The sequence below is a fragment of the Salvelinus fontinalis genome, unplaced genomic scaffold, assembly GCF_029448725.1.
Source record: "Salvelinus fontinalis isolate EN_2023a unplaced genomic scaffold, ASM2944872v1 scaffold_0463, whole genome shotgun sequence".
NCBI classification, from domain to species: Eukaryota; Metazoa; Chordata; class Actinopteri; order Salmoniformes; family Salmonidae; genus Salvelinus; species Salvelinus fontinalis.
In genome coordinates this window covers 29,363-50,249 of record NW_026600672.1, presented here as the reverse complement: position 1 = coordinate 50,249, position 20,887 = coordinate 29,363, and the positions used below count along the sequence as shown (strand labels likewise).

At 45.0% G+C, this 20,887-nt stretch overlaps 1 protein-coding gene and 1 pseudogene across 1 annotated transcript; both read right to left on the bottom strand.

Annotated features, from left to right (window-relative positions):
* Window positions 1-9,808: 9,808 nt before the first annotated feature.
* Window positions 9,809-14,608, bottom strand: LOC129846164 (zinc finger protein 239-like; annotated as a pseudogene).
* Window positions 14,609-15,261: 653 nt separating this feature from the next.
* LOC129846166 (gastrula zinc finger protein XlCGF49.1-like) lies at window positions 15,262-18,973 on the bottom strand. The gene is made up of 2 exons (XM_055914127.1): window positions 18,463-18,973; window positions 15,262-17,690 (listed from the first exon to the last, which is right to left on the bottom strand). The coding sequence occupies exons 1-2, from the start codon at window positions 18,731-18,733 to the stop codon at window positions 17,167-17,169; spliced, it is 795 nt and encodes a 264-aa protein (XP_055770102.1). The 5' UTR covers window positions 18,734-18,973; the 3' UTR covers window positions 15,262-17,166.
* Window positions 18,974-20,887: the final 1,914 nt, after the last annotated feature.

Below are 20,887 nucleotides of genomic sequence, written 5' to 3'. Positions count from 1 at the left end.
GAGAGGGCCTTAGTGGAGCCGGCTGACTGAGAGGGCCTTAGTGGAGCCGGCTGGCTGAGAGGGCCTTAGTGGAGCCGGCTGGCTGAGAGGGCCTTAGTGGAGCCGGCTGACTGAGAGGGCCTTAGTGGAGCCGGCTGACTGAGAGGGCCTTAGTGGAGCCGGCTGACTGAGAGGGCCTTAGTGGAGCCGGCTGACTGAGAGGGCCTTAGTGGAGCCGGCTGACTGAGAGGGCCTTAGTGGAGCCGGCTGACTGAGAGGGCCTTAGTGGAGCCGGCTGACTGAGAGGGCCTTAGTGGAGCCGGCTGACTGAGAGGGTCTTAGTGGAGCCGGCTGGCTGAGAGGGCCTTAGTGGAGCCGGCTGGCTGAGAGGGCCTTAGTGGATCCGGCTGGCTGAGAGGGCCTTAGTGGAGCCGGCTGACTGAGAGGGCCTTAGTGGAGCCGGCTGACTGAGAGGGCCTTAGTGGAGCCGGCTGACTGAGAGGGCCTTAGTGGAGCCGGCTGACTGAGAGGGGGCCTTAGTGGAGCCGGCTGACTGAGAGGGGGCCTTAGTGGAGCCGGCTGACTGAGAGGGCCTTAGTGGAGCCGGCTGACTGAGAGGGCCTTAGTGGAGCCGGCTGGCTGAGAGGGCCTTAGTGGAGCCGGCTGGCTGAGAGGGCCTTAGTGGAGCCGGCTGGCTGAGAGGGCCTTAGTGGAGCCGGCTGACTGAGAGGGCCTTAGTGGAGCCGGCTGACTGAGAGGGCCTTAGTGGAGCCGGCTGACTGAGAGGGGGCCTTAGTGGAGCCGGCTGACTGAGAGGGGGCCTTAGTGGAGCCGGCTGACTGAGAGGGCCTTAGTGGAGCCGGCTGACTGCGAGGGCCTTAGTGGAGCCGGCTGACTGAGAGGGCCTTAGTGGAGCCGGCTGACTGAGAGGGCCTTAGTGGAGCCGGCTGACTGAGAGGGCCTTAGTGGAGCCGGCTGACTGAGAGGGCCTTAGTGGAGCCGGCTGGCTGAGAGGTCCCTAGTGGAGCCGGATGGCTGAGAGGGCCTTAGTGGAGCCGGCTGACTGAGAGGGCCTTAGTGGAGCCGGCTGGCTGAGAGGTCCCTAGTGGAGCCGGCTGGTTGAGAGGGCCCTAGTGGAGCCGGCTAGCTGCGAGGGCACTAGTGGAGCCGGCTGGCTGAGAGGACCCTAGTGGAGACGGCTGGCTGAGAGGGCCCTAGTGGAGACGACTGGCTGAGAGGGCCCTAGTGGAGCCGGCTGGCGGAGAGGGCCCTAGTGGAGACAGCTGGCTGAGAGGGCCTTAGTGGAGCCGGCTGGCTGAGAGGGCCTTAGTGGAGCCGGCTGACTGAGAGGGCCTTAGTGGAGCCGGCTGGCTGAGAGGGCCTTAGTGGAGCCGGCTGGCTGAGAGGGCCTTAGTGGAGCCGGCTGACTGAGAGGGCCTTAGTGGAGCCGGCTGACTGAGAGGGCCTTAGTGGAGCCGGCTGACTGAGAGGGCCTTAGTGGAGCCGGCTGACTGAGAGGGCCTTAGTGGAGCCGGCTGACTGAGAGGGCCTTAGTGGAGCCGGCTGACTGAGAGGGCCTTAGTGGAGCCGGCTGACTGAGAGGGCCTTAGTGGAGCCGGCTGACTGAGAGGGCCTTAGTGGAGCCGGCTGACTGAGAGGGCCTTAGTGGAGCCGGCTGGCTGAGAGGGCCTTAGTGGAGCCGGCTGGCTGAGAGGGCCTTAGTGGAGCCGGCTGGCTGAGAGGGCCTTAGTGGAGCCGGCTGGCTGAGAGGGCCTTAGTGGAGCCGGCTTAGAGGGCCTTAGTGGAGCCGGCTGACTGAGAGGGCCTTAGTGGAGCCGGCTGACTGAGAGGGCCTTAGTGGAGCCGGCTGACTGAGAGGGCCTTAGTGGAGCCGGCTGGCTGAGAGGTCCCTAGTGGAGCCAGATGGCTGAGAGGGCCTTAGTGGAGCCGGCTGACTGAGAGGGCCTTAGTGGAGCCGGCTGGCTGAGAGGTCCCTAGTGGAGCCGGCTGGTTGAGAGGGCCCTAGTGGAGCCGGCTAGCTGCGAGGGCACTAGTGGAGCCGGCTGGCTGAGAGGACCCTAGTGGAGACGGCTGGCTGAGAGGGCCCTAGTGGAGACGGCTGGCTGAGAGGGCCCTAGTGGAGCCGGCTGGCGGAGAGGGCCCTAGTGGAGACAGCTGGCTGAGAGGGCCTTAGTGGAGCCGGCTGGCTGAGAGGGCCTTAGTGGAGCCGGCTGACTGAGAGGGCCTTAGTGGAGCCGGCTGGCTGAGAGGGCCTTAGTGGAGCCGGCTGGCTGAGAGGGCCTTAGTGGAGCCGGCTGGCTGAGAGGGCCTTAGTGGAGCCGGCTGACTGAGAGGGCCTTAGTGGAGCCGGCTGACTGAGAGGGCCTTAGTGGAGCCGGCTGACTGAGAGGGCCTTAGTGGAGCCGGCTGACTGAGAGGGCCTTAGTGGAGCCGGCTGACTGAGAGGGCCTTAGTGGAGCCGGCTGACTGAGAGGGCCTTAGTGGAGCCGGCTGACTGAGAGGGCCTTAGTGGAGCCGGCTGACTGAGAGGGCCTTAGTGGAGCCGGCTGACTGAGAGGGCCTTAGTGGAGCCGGCTGGCTGAGAGGGCCTTAGTGGAGCCGGCTGGCTGAGAGGGCCTTAGTGGAGCCGGCTTAGAGGGCCTTAGTGGAGCCGGCTGACTGAGAGGGCCTTAGTGGAGCCGGCTGACTGAGTGTGCCTTAGTGGAGCCGGCTGGCTGAGAGGGCCCTATTGGAGCCGGCTGGCTGAGAGGTCCCTAGTGGAGCCGGCTGGCTGAGAGGTCCCTAGTGGAGCCGGCTGGCTGAGAGGTCCTTAGTGGAGCCAGATGGCTGAGAGGGCCTTAGTGGAGCCGGCTGACTGAGAGGGCCTTAGTGGAGCCGGCTGGCTGAGAGGTCCCTAGTGGAGCCGGCTGGCTGAGAGGTCCCTAGTGGAGCCAGATGGCTGAGAGGGCCTTAGTGGAGCCAGATGGCTGAGAGGACCCTAGTGGAGACCTTCCTTGACACTTTACCCTCCTCTCTCCCCAACCCTCCTCTCTCCCCTACCCTCCTCTCTCCCTACCCTCCTCTCTCTCTCTCCTCCTCCTCAAATCTCTCTCCCCACCCCTTCTCTCTTCTCATCTCTCTTTCTCTCTCTCTTCTTGACATATAGTGTTGGACCTGTTGATCTTGTCTCAGCTCATAGACCTCTATCATCTACACCCCTCCCTTCTCCTACTCTAACATAACACCAATATAATATATACTCTCATTCATTTACATAGAGACAGATACAATCAATCATTGACACACTGAATATACAACAGTCTGACACCATCACAACTTAACTGACATTAGTGCCTGTCCCCAGATGGACAGTTAGGCTACAGTAAAGTACATTTACAGGTGATCACATCATTGTCCTGCTTTGAGACACATCTTTACTGTCTGCTTCCAGTTGCATGTTATTTTACTAGCCCTGCAAATGGGAATATATCTTACAATATCAAAACATATCTCAGTAACTGTCACAAGTGTATATCAACATAACAGCATCATACCTGTGCTCCACAACAGGGTCATCAGTACCACTGCAGGTATCATATCTGTCTCTAACTGGGGGTCCACTGAGCGAAACAAGTCTACTGTCATGAAGAGAGGACTGAAGAGTGAGAAATACTGCTAGGCTTTATGACTTCTATCTCATTACTTCCTGACTTCTATGATGTCACAAACCTTTAAGCAGATAAGATCAGTTAAACCAACCTACCTACAGGAAACACTGACATTAGAAAAACTCCACAGGAAACTGCTGGCAGAGCAGCAACGTTTCACATAGTGTGTCCTATAATGTCACATCTATAATATCAGCTCTAACTTTCTACTGCTTGAGTTCACCTCTTATAGAATATTGTTTTAATGTTCCAGCACCTCAATATAAACAGTACCAGCACCCAAAATGTGTACTGATGAGGTCTCATGTTAGAGCAGGAGAAGGGGGGATGTGGTGTAGAAGCTAGAGGTATGTTACCCAAGTCAAGTCAACAGGCCTGATGCTATATGTCAGGGTCAGGCTGGGCTGGGACAAGAGAAGAACAGGTTACTGGTTATGATGACATCACTGGTGAAAAGTCAGTGATACAAATATATTCAGCTGATTTAAATGTCAGTCTATCTCTCCCTCCTCCCCTGTCTCCTCCTCCCTTGTCTCCTTCTCCCAACCCAGTCTGTCAGTAAGTCCTATCTCTCTCTCCCATCTCTCTTCCTCCTCCCTTGTCTCCTTCTCCCAACCCAGTCTGTCAGTAAGTCCTATCTCTCTCTCCCATCTCTCTTCCTCCTCCCTTGTCTCCTTCTCTCAACCCAGTCTGTCAGTAAGTCCTATCTCTCTCTTCTTCCTCCCTTGTCTCCTTCTCACAAACCAGTCTGTCAGTAAGTCCTATCTCTCTCTCTCATCTCTCTTCCTCCTCCCTTGTCTCCTTCTCTCAACCTAGTCTGTCAGTAAGTCCTATCTCTCTCTCCCATCTCCCTTCTTCCTCCCGTGTCTCCTTCTCTCAACCTAGTCTGTCAGTAAGTCCTATCATTCTCTCTCATCTCACTTCCTTCTCCCTTGTCTCCTTCTCTCAACCTAGTCTGTCAGTAAGTCCTCTCTCTCTCTCTCTCTCTCTCTCTCTCTCTCTCTCTCTCTCTCTCTCTCCTGAGAAATACTGCTAGGCTAAATGACTTCTATCTCATTACTTCCTTACTTATATGATGTGACACATTTTTAAGCAGACAAGATCAGTGGTTAAACCCACATACCTACAGGAAACACTGACATTAGAAAAACTCCACAGGAAACTGCTGGCAGAGCAGCAACGTTTCACATAGTGTGTCCTATAAATCAGCTCTAACTTTCTACTGCTTGAGTTCACCTCTTATAGAATATTGGCTTAATGTTCCAGCACCTCAATATAAACAGTACCAGTACCCAAAATGAGTACTGATGAGGTCTCATGTTAGAGCAGGAGAAGGGGGATGTGGTGTAGAAGCTAGAGGTCTGTTACCCAAGTCAACTCAACAGGCCTGATGCTATATGTCAGGGTCAAGCTGGGCTGGGACAAGAGAGAAAAAGGTTACTGGTTATGATGACATCACTGGTGAGAAGTCAGTGAATAAAAGATGAAAAGGAGAGAAGAGGAGAGGAGAGGGAGGGGAGAGGAGAGGAGGTACTGTTTGTCTCCCACCGTTCCACTCAGAGGACTCTACCTTCTGTTATCAAGTGGGCGTTTCCACTATATTTAGTTTACCAGTCATTTCAGTGAAGGGAACAAGTGTACACTTTAGGAGAAAGGAGAGATAATTGGGGCAATGCTTCTTTCTAGTCTACAGTCCTGCGTCTGTGACACCAGATTATCACCTAGTGGCCATAAGAGGAACTGTCCTGTCAGTGTGTTTTTACTGCTGGCTCAAAACAACACATGACCTGCAAACATGATATGATTCATGTGTGAGTACTAAAAGCATATGAATATAGTATATTATAGTATATTTATTATATATGTGGGTCTGATAAGTAAACACTCTTAATGTTTGCTGTTTTATCACACAGAAGAACATTGGACACTATGTAACCAAACACATGTGAAACCTCATGATATGAGTGACAAGAAGTGTTTAAAAAGGTGAGTTCTGAACCCTGTAGACTACTGCACTACTTCTGAAGAAGACCAGAGTCATTTCAGAATGAAGACTGCTACAGTTCTGACGCTGTTGCTGTTCTGTCTGTCTGGGGCCTGGACTCAGGGAGAGAGTGGAGGGGTGACTAGTAGTTCTGTCTGTCTGTCTGTCTGGGGCCTGGACTCAGGGAGAGAGTGGAGGGGTGACTAGTAGTTCTGTCTGTCTGTCTGTCTGGGGCCTGGACTCAGGGAGAGAGTGGAGGGGTGACTAGTAGTTCTGTCTGTCTGTTTGGGGCCTGGACTCAGGGAGAGAGTGGAGGGGTGACTAGTAGTTCTGTCTGTCTGTCTGTCTGGGGCCTTGACTCAGGGAGAGAGTGGAGGGGTGACTAGTAGTTCTGTCTGTCTGTCTGTCTGGGGCCTGGACTCAGGGAGAGAGTGGAGGGGTGACTAGTACTTCTGTCTGTCTGTCTGTCTGGGGCCTGGACTCAGGGAGAGAGTGGAGGGGTGACTAGTAGTTCTGTCTGTCTGTCTGTCTGGGGCCTGGACTCAGAGAGAGAGTGGAGGGGTGACTAATAGTTCTGTCTGTCTGTCTGTCTGTCTGTCTGTCTGTCTGTCTGGGGCCTGGACTCAGGGAGAGAGTGGAGGGGTGACTATTAGTTGTGTCTGTCTGGGGCCTGGACTCAGGGAGAGAGTGGAGGGGTGACTAGTAGTTCTGTCTGTCTGTCTGTCTGTCTGCAGTATATACACTAAATCATCAAAAGTATGTGGACACCTGCTTGTCAAACATCTCTAACCAAAATCATGGGCTTTTACATGGAGTTGGTCCCCCGTTGCTGCTATAACAGCCTCCACTCTTCTGGGAAGGTTTTCCACTAGATGTTGGAACATTGCTAATTGCTTCCATTCAGCCACAAGAGCATTAGTGAGGTCGGGCACTGATGTTGGGCGATTAGGCCTGGCTCACAGTCGGCGTTCCAATTCATCCCAAAGGCGTTCGACGTTGTTGAGGTCAGGGCTTGTGAAGTTCTTCCACACCAATCTCGACTAACCATTCATGTATGGAACTCGCTTTATCGCACGGGGCATTGTCATGCTGGAACAGGAAAGGGCCTTCCCCAAACTGTTACCACAAAGTTGGAAGCACAGAATCTTCTAGAATGTCATTGAATGCTGTAGGGTTAAGATTTCCCTTCACTGAAACTAAGGGGCCCAAACCATGAAAAACAACCCCAGACCATTATTCCTCCTCCACCAAACTTTACAGTTGGCACTATGCATTGGGGCAAGTAGCGTTCTCCTGGCATCCGCCAAACCCAGATTAGTCCGTCGGATTGCTAGAAGGTGAAGCATGATTCATCACTCCAGAGAATACATTTCCACTGCTCCAGAGTCCAATGGCAGTGAGCTTTACACCACTTAAGCCTACACTTGGCATTGCACATGGTGATCTTAGGCTTGTATGCAGCTGCTCGGCCCTGGAAACACAATTCATGAAGCTCCTGACAAACAGTTTCTTGTGCTGATGTTGCTTCCAGAGGCAGTTTGGAACTTGTTAGTGAGTGTTGCAACCAAGTACAGATGATTTTTACACGTTACACGCTTCAGCACTCGGCGGTCCTGTTCTGTGAACTTGTGTGTCCCACTACTTCTTGGCTGAGCCGTTGTTGGTCCTAGACGTTTCCACTTCTCAGTAACAGCACTTACAGTTGACCGGGGAAGCTCTAGCAGGTCAGAAACTTGACAAACTGACTTGTTGGAAAGGTGCCGTCCTATGACGGTACCACGTTGAAAGTTGCTGAGATCTTCAGTAAGGCAATTCTACTGCCAATGTTTGTCTATGGAGATTGCATGGCTGTGTGCACATTTTTATACACCTGTCAGCTACTGGTGTGGCTGAAATGGCCCAATCTACTCATTTGAAGGGGTGTCCACATACTTTTGTGTATATAGTGTATTCCCCCAGCTGTCTGATCCAGGAGAATATCACCTGTGATGCTGTCTGGTCCAGGAGAATATCACCTGTGATGCTGTCTGGGCCAGGATAATATCACCTGTGATGCTGTCTGGTCCAGGAGAATATCACCTGTGATGCTGTCTGGTCCAGGAGAATATCACCTGTGATGCTGTCTGGTCCAGGAGAATAATTATAATAATTATTATAATTATCATAATTATCTATAACGAGCCATCTCCACCCTGGTACCTCCCTCCACACAAACACCAAGTCATTCTATGGAACGCGGCCCCGAGAGAGAGAGAGGACAAGACCATCATCAATCAGTAGCTGGAGTTCCATCTCAGAAGCTCTACTGACCATCATCAATCAGTAGCTGGAGTTCCATCTCAGAAGCTCTACTGACCATCATCAATCAGTAGCTGGAGTTCCATCTCAGAAGCTCTACTGACCATCATCAATCAGTAGCTGGAGTTCCATCTCAGAAGATCTACTGACCATCATCAATCAGTAGCTGGAGTTCCATCTCAGAAGCTCTACTGACCATCATCAATCGATATAAGTTTAAATACTAGACATGTGTAAGCAGGATGAAGGCTGAGCCCATGTGAGTGAACAAAGCTGGATCAACATGGAGTCACTATTAGACATGTAAAAAACAGAACGTAAGCAGAATCTGTGTAGATGAGGCAAGGAGACTAACAAGACGTGTCTGGTCTGAGCCATATCTGATCTGGTGAAGGATACTGGACACACATGGGTTAATATTACATAGACAACATCAGTCTGATCTGGTGAAGGCTACTGGACACACATGGGTTAATGATACATAGACAACATCAGTCTGATCTGGTGAAGGATACTGGACACACATGGGTTAATAATACATAGACAACATCAGTCTGATCTTGTAAAGACCTTTGGACAGGAACATTAGATAATCAGTTATAGACACCAGTAGGAGTGTGCACGTCACCACCAATAGAATCTATGCCCCAATATCTGAGCCAATAAGAGCATGGAAACTAAGCAAGACAACACGATTCATAAAGTGGAGTGACGATGTTAAGTAAGGGTCAGACTGTATAGACTATATTACATGTATTTAGTGTATTATTGGGGCGGCAGGGTAGCCTAGTGGTTAGAATGTTATGTAAGGATCAGACTGTATAGACTATATTACATGTATATAGTGTATTATTGGGGCAGCAGGGTAGCCTAGTGGTTAGAATGTTATGTAAGGATCAGACTGTATAGACTATATTACATGTATATAGTGTATTATTGGGGCAGCAGGGTAGTGGTTAGAATGTTATGTAAGGATCAGACTGTATAGACTATATTACATGTATTTAGTGTATTATTGGGGTGGCAGGGTAGTGGTTAGAATGTTATGTAAGGATCAAACTGTATAGACTATATTACATGTATATAGTGTATTATTGGGGCAGCAGGGTAGCCTAGTGGTTAGAATGTTATGTAAGGATCAGACTGTATAGACTATATTACATGTATATAGTGTATTATTGGGGCAGCAGGGTAGCCTAGTGGTTAGAATGTTATGTAAGGATCAGACTGTATAGACTATATTACATGTATTTAGTGTATTATTGGGGTGGCAGGGTAGCCTAGTGGTTAGAATGTTATGTAAGGATCAGACTGTATAGACTATATTACATGTATATAGTGTATTATTGGGGCAGCAGGGTAGCCTAGTGGTTAGAATGTTATGTAAGGATCAGACTGTATAGACTATATTACATGTATTTAGTGTATTATTGGGGCGGCAGGGTAGTGGTTAGAATGTTATGTAAGGATCAGACTGTATAGACTATATTACATGTATTTAGTGTATTATTGGGGTGGCAGGGTAGTCTAGTGGTTAGAATGTTATGTAAGGATCAGACTGTATAGACTATATTACATGTATTTAGTGTATTATTGGGGCGGCAGGGTAGTGGTTAGAATGTTATGTAAGGATCAGACTGTATAGACTATATTACATGTATTTAGTGTATTATTGGGGCAGCAGGGTAGTGGTTAGAATGTTATGTATATAAAGTCTAAATGAATTCACAGGTTCAGGTATTGGTGAAATATTTGATTCAATATTTTCCACAAAAGTTAATCTGTATAGACTGCAAGAACTTTGAAATTAAGTTGTTTTCAAGTCATTATTAACAACAACCCGAAAATAAATATTTAAACCTTTCAACTAAAACCAAACGTATATTGAACGTTGGGTATAGTCTTCTTTTCAACGTCTTTTCATTACATTTAGCTCGGTGGGATAGCCCAATGTCAAAACACAGTTTTAAAGTGTCCAAATCAATAACCAATATGCAGAAACCATTTGTGATATTGAAAACCTAAACATAAAATGTACTATCTGCACAAACATCTGCAACAATAATCATATTACTTGTATTTTTTAAAACACGCACCTTTTGAAATGCACAAGCACCAGAAACACTGTTGTTTTGACAAGTAGCAATAAATTACTGATATCAATTAGGGGGGAAATCAGGTTGTACGTGCTGTTGAAACTAACACAACTAAAAAAACACATGGAAATGGGAGATATATTTTACCTCACTGGTTAGAGGACAACCTGCAGAAGACAGTCAGCTACATTTTGGAGTGATGCCTTTAAATTTAGAGGTCCCTAAACAAAGGAACGAAACACTTATTTGTCATCACTCATCGATATCATGTTGAAATCATTTGCGTGAGAGTGGGGAGATGAGGTTGCATGTCATGTTAAAACTAACAGCTCAAAAACCAGATGTAAATCTGGGAATAATGTGTACATCACTGGTTAGAGGACAACTTGTAGAAAACAGCTAGCTACATTTTGATTCAAGTGGGTCACCAATGCTGTAAGTGTAACACAGCTCTTTTTTTGTTAGTCACTTTTTGTTAAATCACATAAATAGTACTGGATTAATAGCCTGGATTTTTCCATGAGGTTAATATCCATATCATGCTGAAATCAATAGAACAGGGGGCAAACGTTTAGTGTTCTACATTGTGACATTATTAAAATACTCCTTCTACTATGTTAAAACATTCTACATTGTGACATGATTAAAATACTCCTACTGCTATGTTAAAACATTCTACATTGTGACATCATTAAAATACTCCTACTACAATGTGAAAACATTATACATTGTGACATCATTAAAATACTCCTACTACAATGTTAAAACATTCTACATTGTGACATTATTAAAATACTCCTTCTACAATGTTAAAACATTCTACATTGTGACATTATTAAAATACTCCTACTACAATGTTAAAACATTCTACATTGTGACATTATTAAAATACTCCTACTACAATGTTAAAACATTCTACATTGTGACATTATTAAAATACTCCTACTACAATGTTAAAACATTCTACATTGTGACATTATTAAAATACTCCTACTACAATGTTAAAACATTCTACATTGTGACATTATTAAAATACTCCTACTACAATGTTAAAACATTCTACATTGTGACATTATTAAAATACTCCTACTACAATGTTAAAACATTCTACATTGTGACATTATTAAAATACTCCTACTACAATGTTAAAACATTCTACATTGTGACATTATTAAAATACTCCTTCTACAATGTTAAAACATTCTACATTGTGACATCATTAAAATACTCCTACTACAATGTGAAAACAAGCTACATTGTGACATCATTAAAATACTCCTACTACAATGTGAAAACAATCTACATTGTGACATCATTAAAATACTCCTACTACAATGTGAAAACATTCTACATTGTGACATCATTAAAATACTCCTACTACAATGTTAAAACATTCTACATTGTGACATAATTTCATTGATATCATGAAACAACTCCTTCATGTATGTATTTTCTGATGTTTGATCAGAGATCTTTTATCAGAGTATCGCTTGTCACATTGATCACAGCTATGAGGTTTCTCTCCTGGGTGTGTTCTCTGGTGTATAGTCATATAGCTAGATGTAGTAAAGCTCTTCCCACATTGACCACAGCTATAAGATTTCTCTCCTGTGTGTGTTCTCTGGTGTACAATCAGATGGCTAGATGTAGTAAAGCTCTTCCCACATTGACCACAGCTATAAGATTTCTCTCCTGTGTGTGTTCTCTGGTGTACAATCAGATGGCTAGATGTAGTAAAACTTTTCCCACATTAATCACAGCTATACGGTTTCTCTCCTGTGTGTGTTCTCTGGTGTGATACCAGGTTGCTTGACTGAGTAAAACTCTTCCCACATTGATCACAGCTGTAAGGTTTCTCTCCTGAGTGTTTTCTCTGGTGCGATAAGAGGCTGCTTGACTGAGTAAAACTCTTCCCACATTGATCACAGCTATACGATTTGTCTCCTGTGTGTGTTCTCTGGTGTACAATCCGATGGCTAGATGTAGTAAAACTCTTCCCACATTGATCACAGCTATAAGGTTTCTCTCCAGTGTGAATTCTCATGTGTACTTTTAGTGAATTTGATCTTAAGTAACTCTTCCCACAATCAAAACAGTGGTGAGATTTCTCTCCTGTGTGTACTCGCTGGTGTATTTTAAGTTCTGATGAAGATTTGCAACCTTTCCCACAGTCAGAGCAGCAGTGAGATTTCTTCCCTGTTGGTCTCCTCTGGTGTTTCTTGAGGTGTTCTGATCGGGAGGGACTCTTCTCTGCCTCATCAGTTTCATAATGTTGTTGAGGCTCCCCAGAGGATCCACGATAGTCACGTCTCTCTCCTGTGTGAACAACAAGTCAGACAGATGGTTAAAGGCCCACAACAGCAGAAATCCACTGTAAAAGGTGATGCCAACAGCATAGCCATGATATTGTACAACAATTGACGTCTGTAATGAATGTTAAAATTATTTTACAATTGTCTTAAGACAGTCAAGTGAGCAACAATAGTTATATTAAATCAAATGTATTTATATAGCCCTTCTTACATCAGCTGATATCTCAAAGTGCAGTACAGAAACCCAGCCTAAAACCCCAAACAGCAAGCAATGCAGGTGTAGAAGCAGGGTGGCTAGGAAAAACTCCCTAGAAAGGCCGAAACCTAGAGAGGAACGAGGCTATGAGGGGTGGCCAGTCCTCTTCTGGCTGTGCCGGGTGGAGATTATAACAGAACATGGCCAAGATGTTCAAATGTTCATAAATGACCAGCATGGTCAAATAATAATAACAGTAGTCGAGGGTGCAGCAAGTCAGCACCTCAGGAGTAAATGTCAGTTGGCTTTTCATAGAGAGTATCATTAAGAGTATCTCTACCGCTCCTGCTGTCTCTAGAGAGTTGAAAACAGCAGGTTTTAGTATTTGATTTTTTTCCCGTCCTAGAACATATACAGCAACACCTCCCCCATTGGCATTCCTGTCTTTATGTAGATGTTATATCCCTGTATTGCTCCTGCTCTATCAAAGGAATGATCTAAGTGAGTGTCAGAGGTGGCCAGTATATGAATGTTATCCGATGTTAACAAGGTATTGATTTCATGAACCTTATTTCTAAGGCCACATATATGAATAAGGGCCATTCCTTCTTCTTTCCTGGGCAGCTGACTGAGAAAACTAATACAAATGAAAACATTGTTTGGCTACTAGTCGGTCATTTTAAAGAGCTGATTGGTTCTCTACTTGACACCAACAAACACCCCATAATACCTGTCCCTCTGTCCTTCCTCCATGGTGACAAACAGTTCAGCAGACTACTAGTCGGTCATTTTAAAGAGCTGATTGGGTCTCTACTTGACACCAACAAACACCCCATAATATCTGTCCCTCTGTCCTTCCTAAATGGTGACAAACAGTTCAGCAGACGTTGAGTCCTCCTGGCTAGGAGACTATTGCAGCTCTGAGGGTGTAACATTTATTGTCAGGAGGGAGAGAGATGACTCAAGGACTAAACTATATAAAGTGGCATTATACGCCACCGGAGTTGTTCATCACATTTAACAAACCAAACATTGAAATCCCCTTATAGAAGGTCAAGTAAAAAACCAAACCAGTCCGGGTATCAATACTGGTATATGGTAAAATATGGTATACCGCCCAGCCCCAAGCCTAGTTTAAAACTATCCTTTTGACCTTATGGATGGCCAGTCCTCGTATTCATAGTGTAGTGAATTCAGGGGGAAGCCCTGAGCTGAACTCAAACCTGGTCCAGCGACTGTCAAGCCAACACTTTATAACTGTTACACCAAGATGTGTGAACTTCTTGACGAGGTCGCTAGGTTTTGGGTTAAGGTTGCTACAATAGCTTTCTTTATGAATGTGAGAGTGGTTACATTTCTACAGCCCCCATCCCACAGCGGTTTACCAAACCAAGTCTCAGGCAGCCATTTTGTTGCTGTTTAAATCCTAGGTTGTCCCTTTAAAAAAGCCAAATCAATCAACCAACCAATCTGCAGTTCAAAACAATAACAAAGATGTCATTCCACCACTGTTTTGGTCATAAGATGATGGATGGGGCTGGAGAAATGTAACTACTCTCAAATTCATAGACAGACCTATGGATGCAAGGACTGACCATCCATGATATCAACATTATAGTTTTAACCATGTTGAAGCTATACAGTGTTGGTTTACTATGTTTCTAAACATTGGCGTAAAAAAAGCTTGTTTGGGGTTCTGATGGGGTACAACAGTTGAACTAAGCTCATGAGGCATGTGTTATATTCTTCAAGAATCAATGGCTATAAATAATATAAATGTAGCAATTGCATATTTCCCCTTTAACACCACACATCAGTTCAACAACTGCAGTTTGTTCCTCTGGTTTTAAGACAGTACTTACTAGTGTTAATCACGGCCCGGTTTCTCAAAACCATCTTACGGATAAGTTCACCGTCAGAACCATAGGAGGCCTTAAGATGCGTTTGGGTAACCGGGCCCAGATGTCCAGTTTCCTCCTCTTCGTCCTCTTCCTCCTTTTTCGATGTGACAGTCATCTCCCCCTCCCCCTTTTTCACTCCAAAAACGGCATCCTCCTCTCTCTCTGCCTCCTCTTCTTTTATTGTAACACCCTCCTCTTATTTTACTGTAACATCCTCCTCCTCTTTCACTCTGAACGAGTCTTCCTTTTCTTCCACAGAAACGTCTTTCTCTTCTTCTTTCACGGTAACAGCCTCACCCTCTACTTCTTTTTGTATTGTAACATCCTTCTCTTCCTCCTCCTCTTTCAGGAGAGCTTCTTTCTCCGTCCAGAAGACCTCTTTTTTAGCAGGAGAAGAGTAGCTTAGTGAACTCATGGTCGGGGATGTTCGCTAGCTAGCATTAGCAACTAGCCTAGTTCTAAGCTAATTTAGCAAACCAGCTAGCTGACAAACAACGTAATTATACAATTAAATGGGCCAACAAGTACATACGACAGAAGTGTGTTTAAAACACAGCGACTAATATACACCATAACAGTGTAAGACCGTGAATGTTGTAGCTATGTTTGCTAGAAAGCTACTGAGGTGTCTGACTAACTGTTGTTGTTGAAGGAGCGTCCCGTCCACAACATTATACGTCACACTGGCAGCATCGCCTGAACCTAAAAGACGCACATCGCCATCTGCTGCCTGGAGTGGGCAACGCAGCTGAGGAACCAAAAGTTTATTTTTCATGTATTTCATAAAAGTTGATTATTATATTAAGTCGTTCAAAGAGAAGCATGTGTTGATTGATTCGTGTTTAATGAGTGATAATTTAAAACAAACTTTAGACCCACTACATATTTACATTGAACCATAGTTCTGACATGGATCATTTTGACCCCAGAGACATATCTTTTATCAGAGACAAAATGTGGTTTATTCCATTTTTCATGACTTTGTCAATCAACTTGTTCTTAATACATCTAAATCATGGTTTAGTGTTTCTGTATCAATATGGACTTTTAACAAACTCAAATCCTTTGGAGTAATTTTGACTCCAGCCAAAAGCTCCTTTGATAAATAGGATGTTTATTTCAAATCAAAATCAAATCACATTTTATTGGTCATATACACGTGTTTAGCAAATGTTATTGCGGGTGTAGCAAAATGCTTGTGGTTCTAGCTCCGACAGTGCAGTAATATCTAACAATTTCACAACATATACTCAATACACACAAATCAAAGTATTTGAATGTAGGTTTCTCTCTAGACATGATCCATCCCACCAGAGGGTGGAGGGGCACCTGTATCAGTGGTTTTGACCAGATAGACACCTGCAGACACACAGTATAGTGCCTCCCATGTACTCTCCTAAGATTGGACTTTTCTATACCACGTATCACGTGACTGTGTACAAAACTGTCAATGGTAGAAAACACTGCCAGTGTAATACAGTGCATTCGTTAAGTATTCAGACCCTTCACTTTTTCCACATTTAGTTACATTACAGCCTCATTCTAAAATTGAAGATTTTTTCCCCCTCATCAATCTACACACAATACCCCATAATGACATCACAATACCCCATAATGACATCACAATACCCCATAATGACATCACAATACCCCATAATGACAAACCAAAAACTGTTTTTTAGACATTTTTGCAAATGTATTTACTTAAGTATTCAGACCCTTTGCTTTGAGACCCGAAATTGAGCTCAGATGCATCCTGATTCCATTGATCATCCTTGAGATGTTTCTACAACTTGATTGGAGTCCACCTGTGGTAAATTCAATTGATTGGACATGATTTGGAAAGGCACACACCTGTCTATATAAGGTCCCACAGTTTACAGTGCATGTCAGAGCAAAAACCAAGCCGAGGCACAGATCTGGGGAAAGGTACCAAAAAATGTCTGCAGCATTGACGGTCCCCAAGAACACAATGGCCGCCATCATTCTTAAATGGAAGAAGTTTGGAACCACCAATACTCTTTCTAGAACTGGCCGCCCAGCCAATTTGATAAATCGGGGGAGAAGGGCCTTGGTCAGGGAGGTGAACAAGAACCCGATGTTCACTCTAACAGAGCTCCAGATTTCCTCTGTGGAGACGGGAGAAACTTCCAGAAGGACAACCATCTCTGCAGCACTCCACCAATCAGGCCTTAATGTAGCAATGATTAAATTGTCAACATTTATTTCAATGGACAATTCTGTGAAGCGTTCTGTGAAAGGTGTCGGCTAGAGATGACTTGCAGGAGCTTGCAGGGATTTGTAGTCTTGCATGTCGTCTACTTTGATGCTAATTAGCATTTTCAAACCCGAGAGTAAAGAAGACAAATATATTGATAAAAGTATTTGTATTTAGTATAGATCCCATTTAGTTCCTGCCAAAGCAGCAGCTACTCTTCCTGGGGTTTATTATGGATCCCCGTTAGTTCCTGCCAAGGCAGCAGCTACTCTTCCTGGGGTTTATTATGGATCCTCATTAGTTCCTGCCAAGGCAGCAGCTACTCTTCCTGGGGTTTATTATGGATCCCCATTAGTTCCTGCCAAGGCAGCAGCTACTCTTCCTGGGGTCCAGCAAAAATAAAGGCAGTTATACAATTTTAAAAACATTACAATAAATTCACAAAAAATAGTGCACTAACATTACACAAAGTGAACTCAAGTCTGACAGCCCAAACAAAAACACACATTCTCAGTCAAAAACACAAGTCAGAACACAGCCTCTCGATTCTCTCATGTGTTTTCAGGTTCTCTGACTGGGAAAAGGTCTTTCCACAATGAGAGCAGTGGTATGTCTTCTCCTCCTGTGTATTTGTATGTATTCTTTCATGCTCTTTCAGGTACCTTAACCGGGTAAATCTCTCTCCACACTGGGAGCAGCGGTACATCTTCTTACCTGTGTGTGTCCTCTCATGCTTGTTCAGGTTTCCTACCTGGCCAAAACTCTTTCCACAATGGGAACATTGGAAAAGCTTTTCCCCTGTGTGTCCCCTCTCATGCGTTTGCAGGCTCCCTAACTGGGTAAACGTCATTCCACATTGGGAACAGGGGTAAGGCTTCTCTCCAGTGTGTATTCTCTTATGTGTTCTCAGGCTCCCTAACTGAGTAAAACTCTTTCCACACTGGGAGCAGTGATGTCGTCTTGCTGGTTTGGACGTCTCGGGGTCTGGTTTCCCTGAAGGACTCTTCCTGCTGTCAGAAGGAGAGTCTGGTCTCTCTCCTGTCAAAGACAAACAGATGATTTAATTAAACAGAGACCTGAATGAAACCTCCACATGATAAAACGTCCTATGATGTATAATCTAGACTAGATCCCTCAATCACCTGAAGTCAGTTTTCACAAGTATTATTAAAGCGACTACAAAATGCAGGTCTCTGTGTGGTTCTTAGTCAGAGAGGCCTACAGAATGGTCTAGAATGTCATTGTATGCTGTAGCGTTTACACCAGTCCAGCCTACGCTTGGCACTCTAGCAATGATAAAGTACTTTACGATAATGCAAAAATTAAATAAACGATTTGGTATCATTTTTATTATGGAAGATTGAATAAGTGTGCTTCAAACGGTTTGCTTGGAATGATTTGTAGCGTCTCGACTATCTGTGCATGAGAGTCCGTTCAACTCAGTTTCCCTGCCTGAAAAAAAAGTGTATTCGCGCACGCAAACTCAGGAAGAAACTGACCGCATTTTTGCGACTGTCGGCACACTTGACGGCAGTCAACAGTGGGCTAGGAATCGCCTCCAGTTCAGCACAATGGAATTGCAGTATTGAATGAAGGCAAGTCCATTCCGTGAGACATTTAAGTTGTGATTTTGCGTGTAAATCCATTGTTAAAGTTTTGTAGTTGGCCAGCTTGTTGATGGTATTCACATCTTACAGTGTAGCTTTATCAATTCCTACATTAATAAACGACATTGAAGCTCAGAACTTGAGTAGAATGCCGTTTTAAAACCACGCATCAGTTCAAAAACTATTTTCAAGACAGGACTTACTGGTGTTACTCAGATCTTCTGTCTCCTCCTCTTCTTCTTCCCTCTCCTCCTCCTTCAATATGACAGTTATCTCTCCTTCATTCACACCAGAAAAAGTATAATCGTTTTCTTCCTCTTCTTTCTCTGTAACAGCCTCACCCTCTACTTCTTCGTTTACTGTGACATCCTCCTCTTCATCCTCCTCTTTCACGACAACGTTCAGCCAAATACCTTCTTTCTCCTTCCAGCAGACCTCTTTTTTAGCAGGAGGGCAGTAGCTTGCTGAGCTCATGGTCGGGGATGTTAGCCAGCTAACCTAGCTAGTTAGCGACTAGCCTAGTGATAGGCTCATTTATCAAGCCAGCTACCGTTCCCTGACTAAACGGAAATATGACATTAAATGGGGAAACTCGTTAAAAGACAGAATTATGTTTCACATACAGAGGCAAATATACACCGAAGCAGTCTGAACAGCTTGAATGTTTCCGCTAGGAAGGTACGGAGGTGGCTGACTAGATGTTGTTGAAGAAGCGTCCCGTCCACTACATTATACGTCACTCTGATAGCATCGCCTTAAAAACGCATATCGCCATCTGTTGACTGGAGTGGTTAACGCAGATAAATGTAATAGTCAGACAACTACAGATTTGTAATAAGTATGAATTTAAAACCTACTTCTACATTCTACCAACCCAACAGATGTTTCTACTACAGTGAATATTAACCAATGAGGTGGGTCTTTACACATTCTACCAACAAACAGATGTTACTACTACCCTGCTGTCTGAAACGCTCATCCAGACAGTCCTCTGGGTAACCCCGCTGTCTGAAACGCTCATCCAGACAGTCCTCTGGGTAACCCCGCTGTCTGAAACGCTCATCCAGACAGTCCTCTGGGTAACCCCGCTGTCTGAAACGCTCATCCAGACAGTCCTCTGGGTAACCCCGCTGTCTGAAACGCTCATCCAGACAGTCCTCTGGGTAACCCCGCTGTCTGAAACGCTCATCCAGACAGTCCTGTCTGGATGAGGGCAGTCAAGGGCAGTCAAGAAATGGAACGGCAAGGCCACAGAACATGATATAAGAGGAGCTGTGGGAGACCACCTCAAGCCCCTGGTAGAGCCGGGGGTGGTGTTTACCACTCCACCAGCAGAGCTGTGGGAGACCACCTCAAGCCCCTGGTAGAGCCGGGGGTGGTGTTTACCACTCCACCACGCCTTCAGCAGGCTGGAAACGTCAGATTGATACTGTTTTTCATACTAAGATGTGTGTTGCTTTACACATATTTCTTCATTGGTCATTGGGTTACAATATGTTCAAATCAAGCTTCATTTATACAGCACATTTCAGACATGGATGCAACACAATGGCTTCACAAAGAAAATAAATAAATATTTATCACAACAGGATAAAAAAAAAACAGAATAACAACTGAAAGATTAATGAGCATTGTAAATTAATGTCATTGATTAAAATATTAAGAATTGGATGCCATATCCAACCCAAAATATAAGCTTGATTTTCTCCATTGTTTTCTTGTTACGTTCCCCAGCAAGAAAACCACAAATGTCCCTTAAATAGAAAAGGGAACTAACAAAGAGTCACTGACAACAACCACAAATAAACAGGTGGGGTTTAGGAGGGGTTCTGAAAGACACTATGGGGGTTTCCACTGAAAGTTGACTAGTAAAAACAACTGGGACCTAAAAGACAGCCACTAAATCTGCCCAAGAACAGACAAACAAAGGAAAAACCCACACCAAACTTAAAGACAGGAAGCAAACCAAAAAGGTAGCGCAACTAACGTTGTTGACCCTCCACGTCTTCGAAGACAACTGGCATACTGGGTCAGACACTCTTAAATAGAACCTGGACCAGCTCAGGTGAAACACCTTTCCACTAACGAGATGGACAAGCCAGCACAGGTGTAACACAAACTGACTAACGAGGTGACACCAAAGAGTGTGTCCTACGTGCTAACGAGCTATACGTGCTAACGAGCTATACGTGCTAACGAGCTATACGTGCTAACGAGCTATACGTGCTAACGAGCTATACGTGCTAACGAGCTATACGTGCTAAATCCCAACCTCAAAACATAAATGGAAAAACCAAAGCCTGTAACACCTTCCCCCTTAAGACAACAAATACGTCCTATATTTTTGTTGGACAAGTTTGCTCACCTCCAACAGAAAACAACTTCCATTTCACATTATAATCAACTACAATGCTTCACCTTCATCAATATAAACATGGTGTCTACTGGCTGTCAACAATTAAAAACAAGAAAACACGTATTTCTAAATATATATATTTTTCTACAATGTTTTTTTTTTTTAACTCACTAGCTTCTAGAACTCTCATCCCCTTGGAACGAGCCCAAACAAAACTCATCTCTAATACAGAAAAACGTGCAGTCAAAATACATTGGGATCCATGGCAACGC